The sequence below is a fragment of the Larus michahellis genome, chromosome 4, assembly GCF_964199755.1.
Source record: "Larus michahellis chromosome 4, bLarMic1.1, whole genome shotgun sequence".
NCBI lineage: Eukaryota > Metazoa > Chordata > Aves > Charadriiformes > Laridae > Larus > Larus michahellis.
In genome coordinates, this window is record NC_133899.1 from 66,790,587 (window position 1) to 66,805,924 (window position 15,338).

Sequence of the window (15,338 nt, forward strand, 5' to 3'; positions counted from 1 at the left end):
TCGGGGCGGCGAGGCCGGCTCCGGGAGCTGCCGACCGGCGGGGGACGGGACGGGAGCGGCAGCTGGAGGCGGCGCGGCGGAACCAAGTGGCCCGGCGAGGCGGGGGGAGGGCGCCGGAAGGGACCGTGCCGGTGACGGAAGCCGGGAGGTGGCGCGGCGGCCGGCGGTTCTAGCAGTTTCCACGGGCGGTCGGCGCGGAGGAGGCGGCGGCGGCGGCGGTCCCGATGGCCAAGTGGGGGGAGGGAGACCCGCGCTGGATCGTCGAGCAGCGGGCGGACGCCACCAACGTTAACAACTGGCACTGGTGAGCGGGGCGGCCCGGCCGGCCGGTGGCGAGACCCGCCCGGGAGGTCCCCGTCCCCCTGGCTGGAGGGAGGGTGCCCGGCCGGTGTCCCGGGGAGGGGCTTTTCCCCCCTTCCCTCCCCTACGAGAGCGCTGGTGCTGAGGTGGAGGTGTCCGGCGTGATGCCTCGGGAAAGCCGTCGCCTCTGTGGGTGTGAGGCGGGGGGTGCCCCGGGGGAAGGGCTGGGGGGTGCCTGGGGCCGGCTGTGTGTGTGTGTGTTGGAGTTGTAGGGAGGGAAGGAGCCGGGGGAAGGCTCGGTAGTCCCAGCGTGTGCTGGCGGTGTGGCCTGTCCCAGATTCTCAGCTTTCCCCCCTCCCTCCCTCCCCCGCCCCCGGCTTTCTGGCAGGACGGAGCGGGATGCCTCCAACTGGTCCACGGAGCGGCTGAAAACTCTCCTCCTGCCTGTCAGGGTGGAGGGTGAGGAAGGGGCTTGTGAGGTGACAGAAGTGAGCAAACTGGATGGAGAGGCCTCCATTAACAACCGCAAAGGGAAACTTATCTTCTTCTATGAGTGGGCTATCAAGCTGGCATGGACTGGTGAGTGATGTTCTCCCCTCCTGTTTCAAGGCCAGATTAAAGTACAAGGTCAAAGATAAGCATGCTTACTTCTTTTAGTAAATAATAATAAAGCAAAGTATTGTATTGTGATACAATAAAAGTTTGCTTTTACAACAACCAGACTCAGAAATGTTGATCTGAACAACATAATTGTAATTGCAGGCACCTCAAAGACAGGAGTGAAATACAAAGGTTATGTGGAGATTCCTAATCTCTCAGATGAAAATGACATTGATGAAGTTGAGGTAAGCATAGCTACGGTCTAATACTGCTGGCTGTCTGGCTGTTCTAACAGGAATCCTCACAGCGTTAATGTTTCTTTTCCTGTTACTTTTTTAGAACATTTGTGTAGAACTTCTTTAGTGTTAGAGACTGCTTAAGTTAATAGAACAGTTGGAGTTGGAAGGGACCTTAAAGATCATCTGTTCCAACCCCCCTGCCAAGGGCAGGGACGCCTCCCACTAGACCGCGTTGCTCAAAGCCCCATCCAGCCTGGCCTTGAACACTTCCAGGGATGGGGCATCCACAGCTTCCCCAGGCAACCTGTTCCAGTGTCTCATGCCCATCGTAATAGAGTGGTGAATAAAGAATTTATTCCTTGTATCTAATCTAAATCTCCCCTCTTTCAGTTTAAAACCGTTACCCCTTATCCTGTCGCTACGCTCCCTGATAAAGAGTCCCTCCACATGGTGTTAGATCTTTATCAAATTAATTCCTGTCTTCTAAATATAAGGGGTTTATAGCACATGAAGGTATTTAGGTAGGCTGAGACAGACGAAGTGAGGGATTAATAAAACTGCACTGCCTCTTGTGAAAGTTTAGCCAAAGTCTAACTGTGATGTTGAATTGAGTAATGTAAGGATCATGCAAGTATGGCTTTGTTAATCAGCACTTGTCTGTCTTGTTTAGATCCATGTCAGCCTTGCTAAAGATGAGCCTGACACTAACTTGAAGACCCTGATGAAGCAAGAAGGCACAAAAAAAATTAGAGATGCAATGAAAACTTACATCAGCACTCTTAAAACAGGTATGTACCTGAGAGGGAGAAGTGTTACGGGAACCCATATGGACTAATGCTGAAGAAGGGATGGGGGTAACGAGAGGAGTGAATATTAGTTCCTCATCCCATCTCAACAAGAAGGTGTCAGAGCAACAGTAACTTTTCTGTCTCTCTTGAAAATGGTTAGCATTTGGCCAGAAGCACTTCTGTCTCTAGACACTGTAGCACAGCCCAGAAAGATTGTTTTTGGTGATAACCCAATAATAAACAGCATTTTTTGGTTTATGTTTTAAAACTGAGAACGTCCTTCATGTGCTGAAGCTCAGCTATAGTGAAAGTAAAGCCAGTGGAATGTATTTTCTACCCCAGTGACACAGAGTATCAGTCACTGCACGTAGCACAATCTGGCCTTTAGTTTGCTTACTCCCTTGGAAGTTGGTATCTTTTCTCCAGTTTGCTGGTTTTTCTCTTTTGCCACGCTAGTAAAGGTGTCTGGTGTTATTTGGATTTGAGAATAACCGACAACTGGAAATTGATTGCTCTGCAGGTTTTGTTGGTGTCACTGAATGAGCTGTCTCGGCATCTGGATCAAAAATTTTTTTTTTTATAAGATCAGTGGTTTCAGTAGTTGGAATTAAATCAGCGTGCTTTGTTTGAGTTTGGCTTTGCTCTCTAGTACAGGCTGGGAATGCGGCAGTTGCTTTTTATGTCCTTTTACCTGTATTACACTATATGGGCTAGATATTCAAGTTTTGCTGAGTACAAACCACCACTGGTTACTGTTTTTCTAGGATCAAATTTCTATATCCTTATGTTTTTTTATGTTTTTTCAGGTTTTTTAGTGTTCAGGGTGGGGGATGCAGCCACACAGAGGAAGATGAGAATGTTATTCAGGAAGAACTGTAGGATCTTGTGGGCTGGAATAAATGAGAATAGGTGGGAACTAAGTATTGCAGGATACAAGATTATACATGTATAATAAAATTCTGCTTTATAATGGAATTTTGCCAATTTGAACAGATGAAGAGGAAGGAGAAAGAGCAAACTGGTTTATAATTGGTAAAGGCAGAAGCTGTAGAGCTGGAGAAGAAGCAAACATGATGCTAAAGAGACTGAAACTTCTGGTACCGTTGTAAAAGCGCTAATGTTGCAGGACAGGGCAGTGGTGAGACCTCACCTGGGTTTCTGTGCGTAGTGCTGGCAACTGGTGTCAAAAAAGATAAATTGAAGATGGATTTAGAAGTAACTTTATTCTGTACTACAGTGATATGAGAAATGGAGAGCCAGTCTGAAAAGAAATGGAAAAGCTTGTTTTGGTTTGTCTGCACCAGCAAGATGGAAGTATCTGAGAGGCGATTGCTATTTACATTAGAGAGAGAGAGAAAAAAAGCTGTGTAAGCGTAAGGCTAATGTTAATATGAGAGCAATAAGAGTGATTGGTATGTCTAGGGTACGAAAAGGAGGTAAGTTTCTAACTGTTAGTCTAGGCCTTCAGTGGAGAGTAGTGAGGGCAAGAAGAATTAATTGCTTGTAAAAAGAGGTCCGTTTACTTTTTTTAAAAACTGTTTCAAGTCGTGGGCGTTAGCAGGAGCAGGGGAGAAACCAGGAAGCCCTGTTTGATTGTGTATTTCAAAGAACAGTTAAAAGGTTTACTTGATCTTTTATTAGTTTCATGGGCGCATTCCTGTCTTTCCAGAATTCACCCAGGGCATGATTTTGCCCACAGTGAATGGTGAACATACGGAAACAACACCTCAGGTGGCTCCTAAAGCAGAAGACCGCAAGGTAAATAAAACTGCGCAAACATGCTTTTGCATCTCTGAAGAAAGGTACACAGTACTAGATTCTGGGGTTTACAGGTGCAACCTATGCTGTTTACAGGATATACATATATATATATATATTCAGGAATTGGCGATCTGTGGTGTAGGCCTGACTGTTTTGATTTGCAGCACATAATATTTCTTAATTCAAGCAGAGCGATAAGTCTCCTTTTTACACTCAAGGATGATTGTACCTAATTACATCTTTACCAAATGCCTTTGTTTTTTCTCTTGCGTATGTGAACCACTTGTTGAGTTTTTTTGTGAAAAAAGTACGTGTGTGTGTGTTTTTGTTTCTTGTTTTGTTAGACGGCCGCTAGCAGCAGTACTACCACATCACAGTCCAAATCCATAGGAGTCAAGATCCCTACATGTAAGATCAGCTTGAAGGACACCTTCTTAACATCTCCCGAGGAGCTCTACCGGGTATTCGTTACTCAGGAGGTAATGCCAGGCTTGTTCTGAGAATTGTTCTTTGCACGTAGTAGGTTGTTCCTAAGAAGCTATTCAAGGCATTCTGTAGGACACTCACAATCCATGAGAGTGGAAGAAGAAAGCTGGTCTGCAGAACAGTTGCTTAAAGCTCGTGTGTGCATCTTGTCACACAGTTGACAAGAGAGGGTAGTTAATGCCAGCCAGAAGGCAATGCCAGCCAGAAGGCAATTCCAGACTATGGTCAGCCACCTATCTGTAGGTGTATCTCTTGCTGCATGTGGTCACATCTCTTGGTCTTTACAGTTGTGTGCGCTTTTTGGTTTTGTTTTGTTTTTTCCTGTTAAGGTTAGGTGGTATCAAAGCATGCCTGGGGAATAAGTTCCCCTCTCCTGCACACTATTGTATAGTTTAAGAAGAGAGAGCAGCATTGTGTCTTTACTTAAACATGGTCTTAGTCTTTTGTTCCTCCTTTAAAAAAAAAAAAAAGGAAAAAGAAAAAAATATGACCTTTCCTTTAGGTTTCGTTAAGGAATCAACAGAGTAAATCAAAGTGTGGCTTACAGAACACTGCATAGACTATGAAAGCTAGGGATTCTTTTCCCTTGGCAGGCAAAATGCTGCTGTAGATGCTGTAACCTTGCTCTTCTGGCCAGGGCAAGGCTTTGGTCTCTTCCTGTTGAAGACCTTACACTGTTGACTTACCTCCTCTTCCAGAACTTTTGTAGCTAGGTGGGAAGCATTAGGCAACAAGTTTCCAGGCAGATAATGTCAAGTAATACAAGTTTCTTTCTGAATTCTTTTTAGATGGTCCAAGCTTTCACCCACGCACAAGCTGCCTTGGAGGCTGATAAAGGAGGGAAGTTTCAGTTGCTGGATGGCAGTGTCACAGGAGAGTTCGTTGACCTAGTAAGTACTAACTAGTGCAGGTGTGTCTGCAGGTGTCAGGGGCACCTTTTTTATTTTTGAGGTATCAATTCTGTAAAAATGCTTCAGTTAGCTAATTGTAGAGTTCTACCTGGTACCCAATAGTTATCTGTAGTCGCTGTGGCTATCAAAGTATTCATTATACTATGGATTAATGTATGGGACTTCAGTCAGGGGAGAAAATCTGGCTTCCGGTAATGTATTTGCCCTCTCTGTGTGATTTTACTTATTTATTAGGGGTTGAAGGGGTGTAAATGATAGTAACTGACCCTTTTCCTCTTTAGCCCTCCTGCCACTAAAGTCTTCTGTACTGGGACACTGTCTCAGTGTTAGGGGCTGTACTATGGCCTAACTTCCTAGAAGAGGAGTGGAAAGAAAAGGACACTTAAAATCTCTTTCCCTCTGTGTGTGTGTGTTTTTCTCAAGGGGTCTCTAAGGCTTCAGATCAACACAGTTCTAGTTGTTTTCTATTAAGACTGCAGGATTTGCCAAAAATTACTACTCGATCTTTCTGTGTTTTTTTTTTTTCAAGGTCCCTGAGAAGCAACTTGTTATGAAATGGAGATTTAAATCTTGGCCAGCTGGTAAGTAGTCCAAAAGTAGACTATCATATTGCAGCCCTTGCAGGTGTTTGAAGAATTCCAGCCCCATTTCCCACACTGCACTCTGGCTTGTGTTTGGGGAGCACACGGTGTTCTGGGAGCTGCACCAGCCTTATCCCAGCTTCATATCCCACACGGTCGGGTCAGAATCGTCAGCCACCGTTTAGAGCAGCGGCCGGGGATTAGGAAGGATGAAGTAGCAGCTTGCTCAGCTGTGGCTGCAACTCCTTCGAACGCCATGAAGAGGGAGCCCTCTCCTCCCTCTGTTTCTGAGGAAGGCCTGCAGCTGCCATAAATAGGTCCTCTGTGAAGGACCCTGAGGAGTCTTTTAAGTGGTGCTGTGTGAGAGGAGGAGCAGAGCAGCTCCTTGGGGCGGCGTATACTGTACTACACACTGCTGACAGATTTCCTTTGGTTCCTCTAGGGCACTTTGCAACAATTACCTTGAACTTCACTGACAAAGGTGGTGAGACAGAGGTGTGCTTGGAAGGCAAGGGCATTCCTGCCAGTGAGGAGGAAAGAACAAAGCAAGGCTGGCAGCGCTACTACTTCGAGGGCATTAAACAGACATTTGGCTATGGCGCCCGCTTGTTTTAATACTGGTTGCTGGGAAGGCTCTGGCTGAAGACTCTGCCACGTGGACTGATAAATTTCTCACCTGTCCCTTTCTAATCTTGGCCTTGCTGCCGAGTAAAGTGGGATGACAGGTGATGAGGAAGGCCATTGAGCAGCACCACTTTCAGTCCCTCACTGCTTTCTGCATGTCTCGTGCTGCAGGGGATTCTCTTACATGTACATACTTCTATTGCTAAATAAACCTAACTTAAAAAAAACACCACGGAACTTGCGTCCTCAGATCGGCTTGAGTTCAAAGGGTCGGCCGATAGGCTGAGGGAGGGATCCGTGTGGAAAAAAACCGATCAATGAGGAGTGCTGATCCCAGTGTGATTTACTCCTCACTTCTGAGGGAGCAGAGAGCATGAGCTTGATGCAGTTTTTAGTTGGAGCAGCTGCTCGCTTTCTCTCTCTGCTTTTGATCTGCCGCTAGTAAATGTTTCAAACCCTTCCCATTTCTGAAGGGATCTAAGATCCTGTTCAAGTTATTCCTCTCCTCCCTTGCATATCCCCTTCTTCAACATGATCATTTCTTACGCTTACATGAGCCTGCTCTATGAGAATGCTGATCGTTTAGTCACCTAAATTGTCCCAGACAATCAGCAAACCACTGCTAGGGAAACTCCCACTTACAAAACAGTTCTAGCAGGTTGTGGGGCCCAGGGTCAGCTACCTCTGAGAGTTTCAGGCCAAAGCAAACTATAGGCTCTCAATGGGGGTGGGATTTATTCCTGTAAAATAAACAAGGTGCAGTACTTTTGGCTGACCCCACTTCAGCTGTTGCTTCCACTGGTGAGGAAGGGAAAACCACTTGCTTGTTCTCTGCTGCTAATACAGTTACTTCCCAGAGATGCCTTCTAAAGCAATAAACTTGTTTATAGGGTGGGGGGAAATTAGTTCTGGTCAGAAGTGTCAATCTGCTTAACCTCAAGGGTTATGAAATGCTTGGTTTTCCCTTTGAGGCATGAACTTCTCTTACGTATTTGGTTTTCTGCAGGTGTTTTCTGCAGAGCACTTGTAGTAAGCTCAGTGAGAATTGCTGGTTTGGGTTTGGTGGGGTTTTTTTTAAATCTAGATGGTATGTTGTAGCCATTCCCGTTGGTAGAGGAAACAGGAAAAAAAACAACTTTAGTGCCCTTTTATAAAGCCCCAAATGTAATTGTTTGCGTTCCCTTTTAAACTACGGAGAGCACTTCTAGCCTTTTCCACTTGCTATTCCAAAATGACCTGTGACCATAAGGAAGGTGTATGGCAACCAGGCACCTGTAGATGTGGTGGCTTCCCTGTGTCCTGCAGGGCTGCCTTCCTTAAAGCATCGCCTGGCTGGGAAAGGGGCTGCGGGTGTTTTGCCAGGATCCTTACGCACAAATGAACTACCGGCTGTGGGAGCATAACATAATGAAAACACACCGATGTCACCATTCAGCATGTGTGTTTGGTTTTCTGTTTGGGAAATTTGGATGGAAACACGGGAAACCTTAAACAGCAGGGCTAGAACATGTGTTCACAGCCAAGGCACAAGCTTTGGTAAAAGGAGTGCGAAATGATTTGAAAAACTGAAAAAACCCCACACTCATTCTAAGTTAACATGAGCCAAACCGGACAGGTGAACGGGGCTGTCCTGGCTGTGCTCCAGCAGCTGTGCCGGCAGCCGGCCGTGCTGCAGCAGCAGTGCTGGCCTGCAGTGGGGCTCGGCTGGCACAGGGGAGCCAGGGCAGCAGAAGGCAGGCCCTGCTAATCACCTGCCGCTGGAAGGTTAGGAAGTGGGACAGAAAGGCAGCCAAAGTGGAATTTTAATTGCCTTCCTTTCATCACAAACAAGGTTTACTTTGGGCATCCCGCTGCTACTCTAATAGGACGCGCTTTGGCCTCAGCCAGCAGCCCACATTCATGGGGCTCATGGACTCAGGGCTCTGCCCAAGGAGCCGTTTGAGGGCTCTTCTTCCAACAAACCAGAGTGCCCTGAGCTATGCTGGTGTTGCTCCAGCTGGCTCCCTGCCCCTCAGGCTGGGAATCGCCATCCCCACAGCAGCAGAACAGGCAGCGGAACCATGTAGCCACCATGCCTTGGCTGCCGCTCGCAACTGAATCTATTGGAATAACCCACTGGTGAAGAAAAGCTGGTGCTCAAAGGCCAGGCTGTGAGCTAGCGCTCAGCCTGAGGCACAGAGCGTGGCAGGCTGTGCTGGCTCTGGCGGGGCACCGTGGTGGGGATGCCTCATGCCACTTCAGCCGTTTACTTGGCAAAGGCGATCTGAGCCTTAAGTCGCTGCCTGCTAGTGAAGGTCCCTGCCCTACATCTGCCTGCTCGCAGCAGAGAGACCTGCTCTTTCAGCTGCAGCCGGCATCTGGTGCAGCTGTGCAGATGCTAATGAGAAACCCCAGACTTTTGCTTTTTTCAGTGTCAGGAGAGCCGGACGCAGTTTGCAGCTCTTTGGGGGAGAGAGGGCTATATAAGATGACGAAGAAAAGCAAGGTCCAGTATACTCCCCCCCAAGGCTCTTCAAGAGTCTGAACTGACATAGAATAAGTGGAAAGTCTTGTGGATTAAAGAAAACGAAGCTTAAAAAAACTCCAGAAAACAAAGATGGAAGTAAACAGTGAATTTTTCACAGTGATGAGAGGTCAGAGGTGGACAATAACTGGCTACGCACTTTATGAGGCAAAGGGAGAAGGTAAGTAAGGAAGCAACCATCAAACAACAGAACATGGGGGCCCAACCAAAGGTGTCTTGCAGCACATTTAGTGAATTCTGGAATTTCTTGCAGCTGGTGATACGGCACCACTAAAAGTTTACATGGATTCAGAACAGGAGTGTAAAACTTCATGAAAGAATAAACCAACCAAGTTTAAACAGGACGGCCATCACATCTGGCTCAAGAAGCCTCTTGGTCACCAGCTGCTGGCAACCAGGAAAATACTTCAGGGAAATAGTGACATGTGCTTGTCCTTTTCTTTATTCTTCCTTCCTAGTCACCTGCTGTTGAAAGCTGTCAGAGACTGGACCTTTGTAATTACTCTCTTGGCCCTTTCTCGTGTGTTTTGATCATTTATGTATGTGAACCTTCTATGGGAAAATCAGGCCACAAATGAAAAAGATTGAAAGCTCCCAGCTTAACTAACTATTAAAACTGCTTTGAAACATCATCCCAAACCTACTTCAATGGCAAAACAGGAAGAAATTAAATAAAATACTTTTTTTAAAAAGCCAAAGTGAAAGTAGTTGGATGTTTCCAGCATGACAGGGTCTGACACAGTTTACCCTAGAAGGCTTACTTGGGAAAGTGAAGAAATCTTCCCAAATTTGATGAGAAAGGGGGCTGGGGAGAGGGAGGGAAGACGAGAGAGAGGAGAGGGCCAAGGGAATTAGTTCAGTCTGTAAAAATCAATGAATGAAAAAAATACCGAAAAATGCAGCCAGTAACCTGTAAATACCCAGCTAATCAGGTAAAAAGTAGCGAGCAGCACACCTATGTCATGGCTACATCAAGCACAACTCATATCGAGTCAACCCAATGCCTTTCTTTATCAGAATATCTGGGCTTTATTAAGACTTCAGGCAATGCTTCATACGATATTTTTATTAGTAAATGAGGGAAGGCCTAATAGAGCTGTAATGAATCTAGTAAGTTTCAGTACACAGAATAATATAATTAGTAACTTAAAAGTCCAAAATAATTTACATCACCACCATTGTGGTAAAACCCTTAGAAGACAAGTGTAAGATTGAAAATGATCTTGACCAAGTGAGAAAGTGATCCAGGAGGGAAAAAAAAAAAAAAAATTGATCTCATTGTTTTGCAAAGTTTTACACTGAGGCAGAAACCACCAGTAACGTGTACAAGAGGGGAAGCAACAGGCTTGGCAGCACATCTGTAAAAGACATTTAAGCTGAGTGAGTTATGATGACTTTTCAAATGACATAAATTTAAAACTTCATGGAAGAGAACAAAAGCTGCTTGGGATGCCGAGGTTTGTAGGTCTTGTGAAGAAATCTTTCCGTACGGCATTAAGAAAGCCCCAGATAAGACCCCGTGGGCTCAGTTTTGGGCTCCACACTTCAAGAAAGATGTGAATTACCTGGAGCGAGCCCAGTGGTGGGCAGTGAGACCAACTGGAGGTCTACAAGTACAGCTTCTAAGGGAAGCCTGAAATAATCTTCGCATTTGTTTAGTCTGGAGAAGAGACGATGGCAGAGAAGGAGGGAAATAGGGAGCGCAATGATAAGATTCTGAAATACATTCGAGGTAGGAGCAAATAAGGCAATAATATGCTCTCTGCGACCACTGCAGGTAAGATGCAGTGGGCTTAAAAGAAAGCAGGAAGGATTTAGATTGGCTGCTAGGAAAATATTTCTCCCTGCAAGAACAATAAAGCTGAGGGTTACCGTGGAATCTCCATCACTGGCGAGCTTGAAGCCCGGGAGAGAGCAGGACCCATGGGTGAGGAACGATCTGCCCACATCTACATGATGGGGCTATGTAGTTTCTCGAGACCCCAGCTAAATCCATTTTCTGTGGTACATCCCCGTGTGCGAAGGCTGTAATACCTGGTGTGTGGGAGCGGGAACTTTCTCCTGGCTTTCCAGAAACCTCACGGCTCAGCTGCCCCAGCGGAGAGAAGCCTGGCCGGGATTGGGGCTGGCAGGGGCTGGCGTGGCGGGGGATGCTGGCCGGTGGATGGGCTCTGCTGTGGCCCCAGTGGCCCGTGCGTGATGATCAAGCTGCGCAGGGCTGCGATCGCTGCTCCGGGCTCCCATGCAGTGAGAGAAGAATAGCTGACATGCTTGCAAAGACCTGGAACAAAGCAGGGGCCGGGCCCCACCAGCTGGGCTCCTCTCAGGCATTTCCAAGGGGCAGCTGGCCGCTGCATGGCAGGCAAGGAGGATGAGACATTCCTTTCCCGACTGCAAACGTGTGGGTCCATCCTCTGTGGAGACGGAGGGAGTAAATCCTGCCCCATGGACACGTCGAGCGGGGCTGACCCAGTGTGATTTTGGCATCCCTACAGCATGGCATCAGTGAAAGCGGAGAAGAGGATGGGCTCTGGTGGGGACCTGCCGGGGGTGATTTCTTTTTACTCTTCTACAGAGACGTTGGCAGCTGCGTGCCACACTGTGCCACCAGCACACCCAGCCCGGGGGGCTGATGTGGCCACACAGTGGAGCAGGTCCCTTTACAGACCAGGAAAGGTTGGGGTGTTTTCCTTTCCAGAGCTTAATTTTTAATTCAAGGTGCATGCACCATCACGACCACACTTTGCTCTTTTCTAGGCTAGGGCCAGGCCTTGCAGTTCAGGTCTGGTGCAAAGGATTTGGCCAAACTCTCTTGGCATTATCATCCTCTGTCTTCTCCTCCCATTAGTAGTTCCTTCTGGGCCCAGCTGGGCTTTTTGTGTTCTTTCCAAGAAACAGATGCTTGGAGCAGGAGCCCTGAAAAAATGCAGACAGCTAACAGGATCTCTGTTGCTGTAAACATGTTTCTATGAAAACTCGTGTTCATCCCTTCGAGATGGGCTGCACGCACCCTGCCTGTCCCCCAGGTAGCTGGCCACGCACCCGTGCCTTCAAGGTGCCATTCACAGTCAAAAGGTCTTTGCACAGCTTGCTCACGACTCGTCTGTGGCCGAGAGGGGACGTCAGCAGGGACAAGCACGTGCTGACTGTCATGCCTAGCAAAATCTGGGCACGGTTCCTTCTGTGTCCAAACTAACTCAGCTGCAATTCGGATGCCAGGGAACTGGTACAGTGGAGCCACATGAAACTCCAGGTCAGGCTGGCAAACTGAGGCAACTCAACTGGTCAAGAAGTCTTGTGTTCAAAGCAGTGGGCAAAGGTGCAGCGTGAGACTCTGCCCCAGACTCACTCTGTGATCTCAGGTGACATCTCCAGGTCTTGAGCGCCTGCAGAATTAGGGCAGCAATTCTTCCTGTTTCCACCCTCTGGCTGTGGGATTTCTATAGCCCAGGAGTTTCGGAGCAGGGCTCAGCATCCAGCAGAGCAAGGACCTTGTTGCAGAGGATAAAGGCATGTTAGGCATGTTATATACACAGTAGTAACCGCTCACTGCCCCTCCAGGGAAAGAGCGATTTTCGCTGTGCTGCTTTTCCTGCAGAGCAGAGCTCAGCCTGCTCCCCCTGGCTTGGGCTCCGTGCAACAATGTTTTTGATGTTGTAGAAGACCAGCGGGAAGTTCAGAGCATCCTTCACAGAGAGGAGCCATCTGCTCCCCCCCAGGCAGGGGCCAGCAATGGCGCCAGGCAGCTGCAGAGCAGAGCCCCGTGCTGGAGTAGCAGATAACCCTTGACAGATGTGCAGCCAGCACAAAGCAAAAGGAGTAAGAGAGAAGGAGAGAAAACAGCTGGAAATAGCAAGAGTTTGGAAGTGGTCACGATTTATGCAGCAAACTGACGGCAACAAAAAGTTGCGATCCCTGGAAAGCTTTGTTGATCCCCCTGCTATCATTAGCTGTTGGCTCTGGAGGTGGTTTGCCAAACCAGTTTTCCAGCTGGGATGATGCTGGGTTTTTTCTTTCCACCCACTCCCATGCTCAACACCTGCTTAAAGCAGCGTGTTGGTGTAAGGTCGGCCGGCACTCAGCTCTGCCAGGCTGAGCATGGAATAAAACCTGGGGTCAGGGCTGAGACACAGGTCAGGCACTTGCTTCTCAGCACTGACCCTGATGACCTTCTCATAGGATGCTTCCTTCCCTGTGAGAAGAACTTCACAATATCCCCTGGCTGTGGCAGCGGGGTCCGGATAGTCTCTGCCACCTGCAATTCTTGCAGCCAGACACCATCAAATGCAAATGCTAAGGGAAGCAAGAAAAGCCACCAGGGTCTTTGCAGTACAGCTGGGGCTGGGGACACAAGACACATCACATTCAACGTAGCATCATCCCTCTCAACCAAAACAAATAGCAACCTGTGCTTCAGTCCCAACTGAATCACATCAGCAACACATACATATATAAAGTGCTTTATTGCAGCATCAGAATAAAGAACTCTTCTCTATGAAATTTTGTATGAATAAAAGACATTCTGTATATATTATATATAAAAAACACAATAAACTTAAGGAGTGGAAGCTTAGAGATTCATCACTTAAATAGCAGTGGGCTGGACAGAATCTTTGATGGGATATAAAAATAAACGCTGGCTTAATGTCTACTTTTCTCATGGTGCCCCGCAAAGCCTCCCGGTGTGTAAGGTGCTTGTGTGAGGAACAACACTGCTTCTTGTTTCTCACGCTCCACTTCATGCCTGTATCGTCCAAACCATAGAGGCAGCGAGGCAGAACAGTCATTCGGCTTTCAACGAGCTTTTTTGGGGGGGAGGGGGAAGGGAATGGGCTTCGTGCAAGAAATTTTTCTACTTGCCCTTGGACAGGAAGTCCATTTATTACAGAAATTACAGTTTCTTTTTTGGGGATTGGACTGGTTGACATATCCAGCATAAAGAGGAGAAGGGTGCAAACCCTGGGTAACAGTCATTATTACAAGAACACTTCCTCGGAGAGCACCCAGTCTAACGAAAAAATTGGCTGAGCTTTGGAAAGTCTCCTTCAAAAAAGGCTGTTTGCAGAGGTTCTGCTTCCACGCGTGGGTCCAATACTGGTCACTAGGCACATTTAATAGGAGGTTGTTCTAAAGAAGTCTGTGCAATGATGGTAAATAAGCTCCTCTGAGAGTCTGCTGATGTTAATGATGACATATGATATGGGAGAGGAAACCTCTGCCGAATGACAGATAACAAGCTCATCCTTCCATGGCCTTGGCTGCTCAATTTGTCTGCTTCCTGTACAAATGCTTCCATGTCTGTTTCTGAGCCTCCCTGCACACGTCCCAGACTCCCAGAATCAAGTCACTCCCTCTTGACCACCTCTTTATGACCTACCTCTTTACCAGAAACTAGTGAGCAAATGACCATTTGGGCTAGGGAACATGTAACGGTCATGAAAATTTACCAGGGTTTGGGTCTCCATCCATGCTTATTTGCTTGTGTCTTCCTTCTCACCCTTTACGTAACGCTGGTCATGTCAGACTGCACGCCTGTTGGGAAATGGACAGTGTCTCCTGTGTTTTGATAGCACTCATAACTGGAGTCTGGGGATACGAGGGTGGAATAATAGTTAAATAAGAATAATTCAGTGATAGCTTCATTAATTCTTTTGTTTTACCAGCAATGAAGTCTCAGGTACTGATGACCAACGATGCAATGTTCTATCAGTAACCAAGGCAAAAGGATCAACGTACACTCAACATATAAAAGACATTCCCAGAAAGACTCCCCAAAGAGCTCTTAGACCATGGATATTCATTGGCTCTGGAGAAAGGTCCTGCCAAGAAGGACAGACCTAGCAGAGGACAGTCAACCAAGGACCTCTGCACCCAGACAGATGGTTTTTTGTCCAATGGTGTCCTGCAGAAAAACATGGAGTAGCCAACAGCCTTGGGTGAAACCTCTAGTTTAGAAATTACTCCGTTCTTCTTTACGTGTGCTTGACTTGCTCTTTTATTTCCTCTGATGCGTAAAATTTGGTAAATAAAAGCTATGAACAGTTTCTGCCAGGTTCAGTAACTGAATGTCCAGGGATAAAGGTGCTCAGCCTAGTTCCTGTGCAGGAAACTTGTGAGCTCCCAAAACATGCTGGGAGAAACTGCCATGGACCTGTGGAAAGCTGAATAAAACCCAGACAAGACCAAAGCGCCTATGGAGAGCATCATGATCCATGACCTGCAGACACCAGGTATTGACATTATTAGCACATGTGCCTCTTCCTCCTTTGGAGCCACACTTGCTCCCCTGGCCAGGCAGCGAGCCTGAGGAGCACAGGGTGCACCCACGACTTACTTTTTCTAGGCTGCCCCTCGCTGGGGACCTGGGCAGATGCAGCACGGAACAGGGCCCAAGGCCAGCAGAAGACCAGACAGGGGTACCTGCCATGTTACCATCCCCAGGGAGAACTTGGCTGTGTGCTTTTTGCTCCTCTCCATCAATGGCATGAGCGGTGGCCAAGCTGCTTCCTGCCCCCAGCAGGGCT

General features: G+C 47.5%; 1 protein-coding gene across 1 annotated transcript; it reads left to right on the forward strand.

Annotated features, from left to right (window-relative positions):
• Positions 1-162: 162 nt before the first annotated feature.
• Positions 163-6,522, forward strand: AHSA1 (activator of HSP90 ATPase activity 1). Its single transcript, XM_074585384.1, has 9 exons — positions 163-304; positions 689-879; positions 1,063-1,145; positions 1,810-1,927; positions 3,597-3,685; positions 4,033-4,167; positions 4,963-5,064; positions 5,615-5,666; positions 6,109-6,522. The coding sequence occupies exons 1-9, from the start codon at positions 225-227 to the stop codon at positions 6,279-6,281; spliced, it is 1,023 nt and encodes a 340-aa protein (XP_074441485.1). The 5' UTR covers positions 163-224; the 3' UTR covers positions 6,282-6,522.
• The last annotated feature ends 8,816 nt before the right edge of the window (positions 6,523-15,338 follow it).

Bases quoted from the DNA above. Each gene is read 5' to 3' on its own strand.
- AHSA1 (XM_074585384.1), top strand. From the start codon at position 225: ATGGCCAAGTGGGGGGAGGGAGACCCGCGCTGGATCGTCGAGCAGCGG. The intron at 305-688 runs GTGAGCGGGGCG...GCTTTCTGGCAG, and splicing joins AACGTTAACAACTGGCACTG to GACGGAGCGGGATGCCTCCA. The intron at 5,667-6,108 runs GTAAGTAGTCCA...TGGTTCCTCTAG, and splicing joins ATTTAAATCTTGGCCAGCTG to GGCACTTTGCAACAATTACC.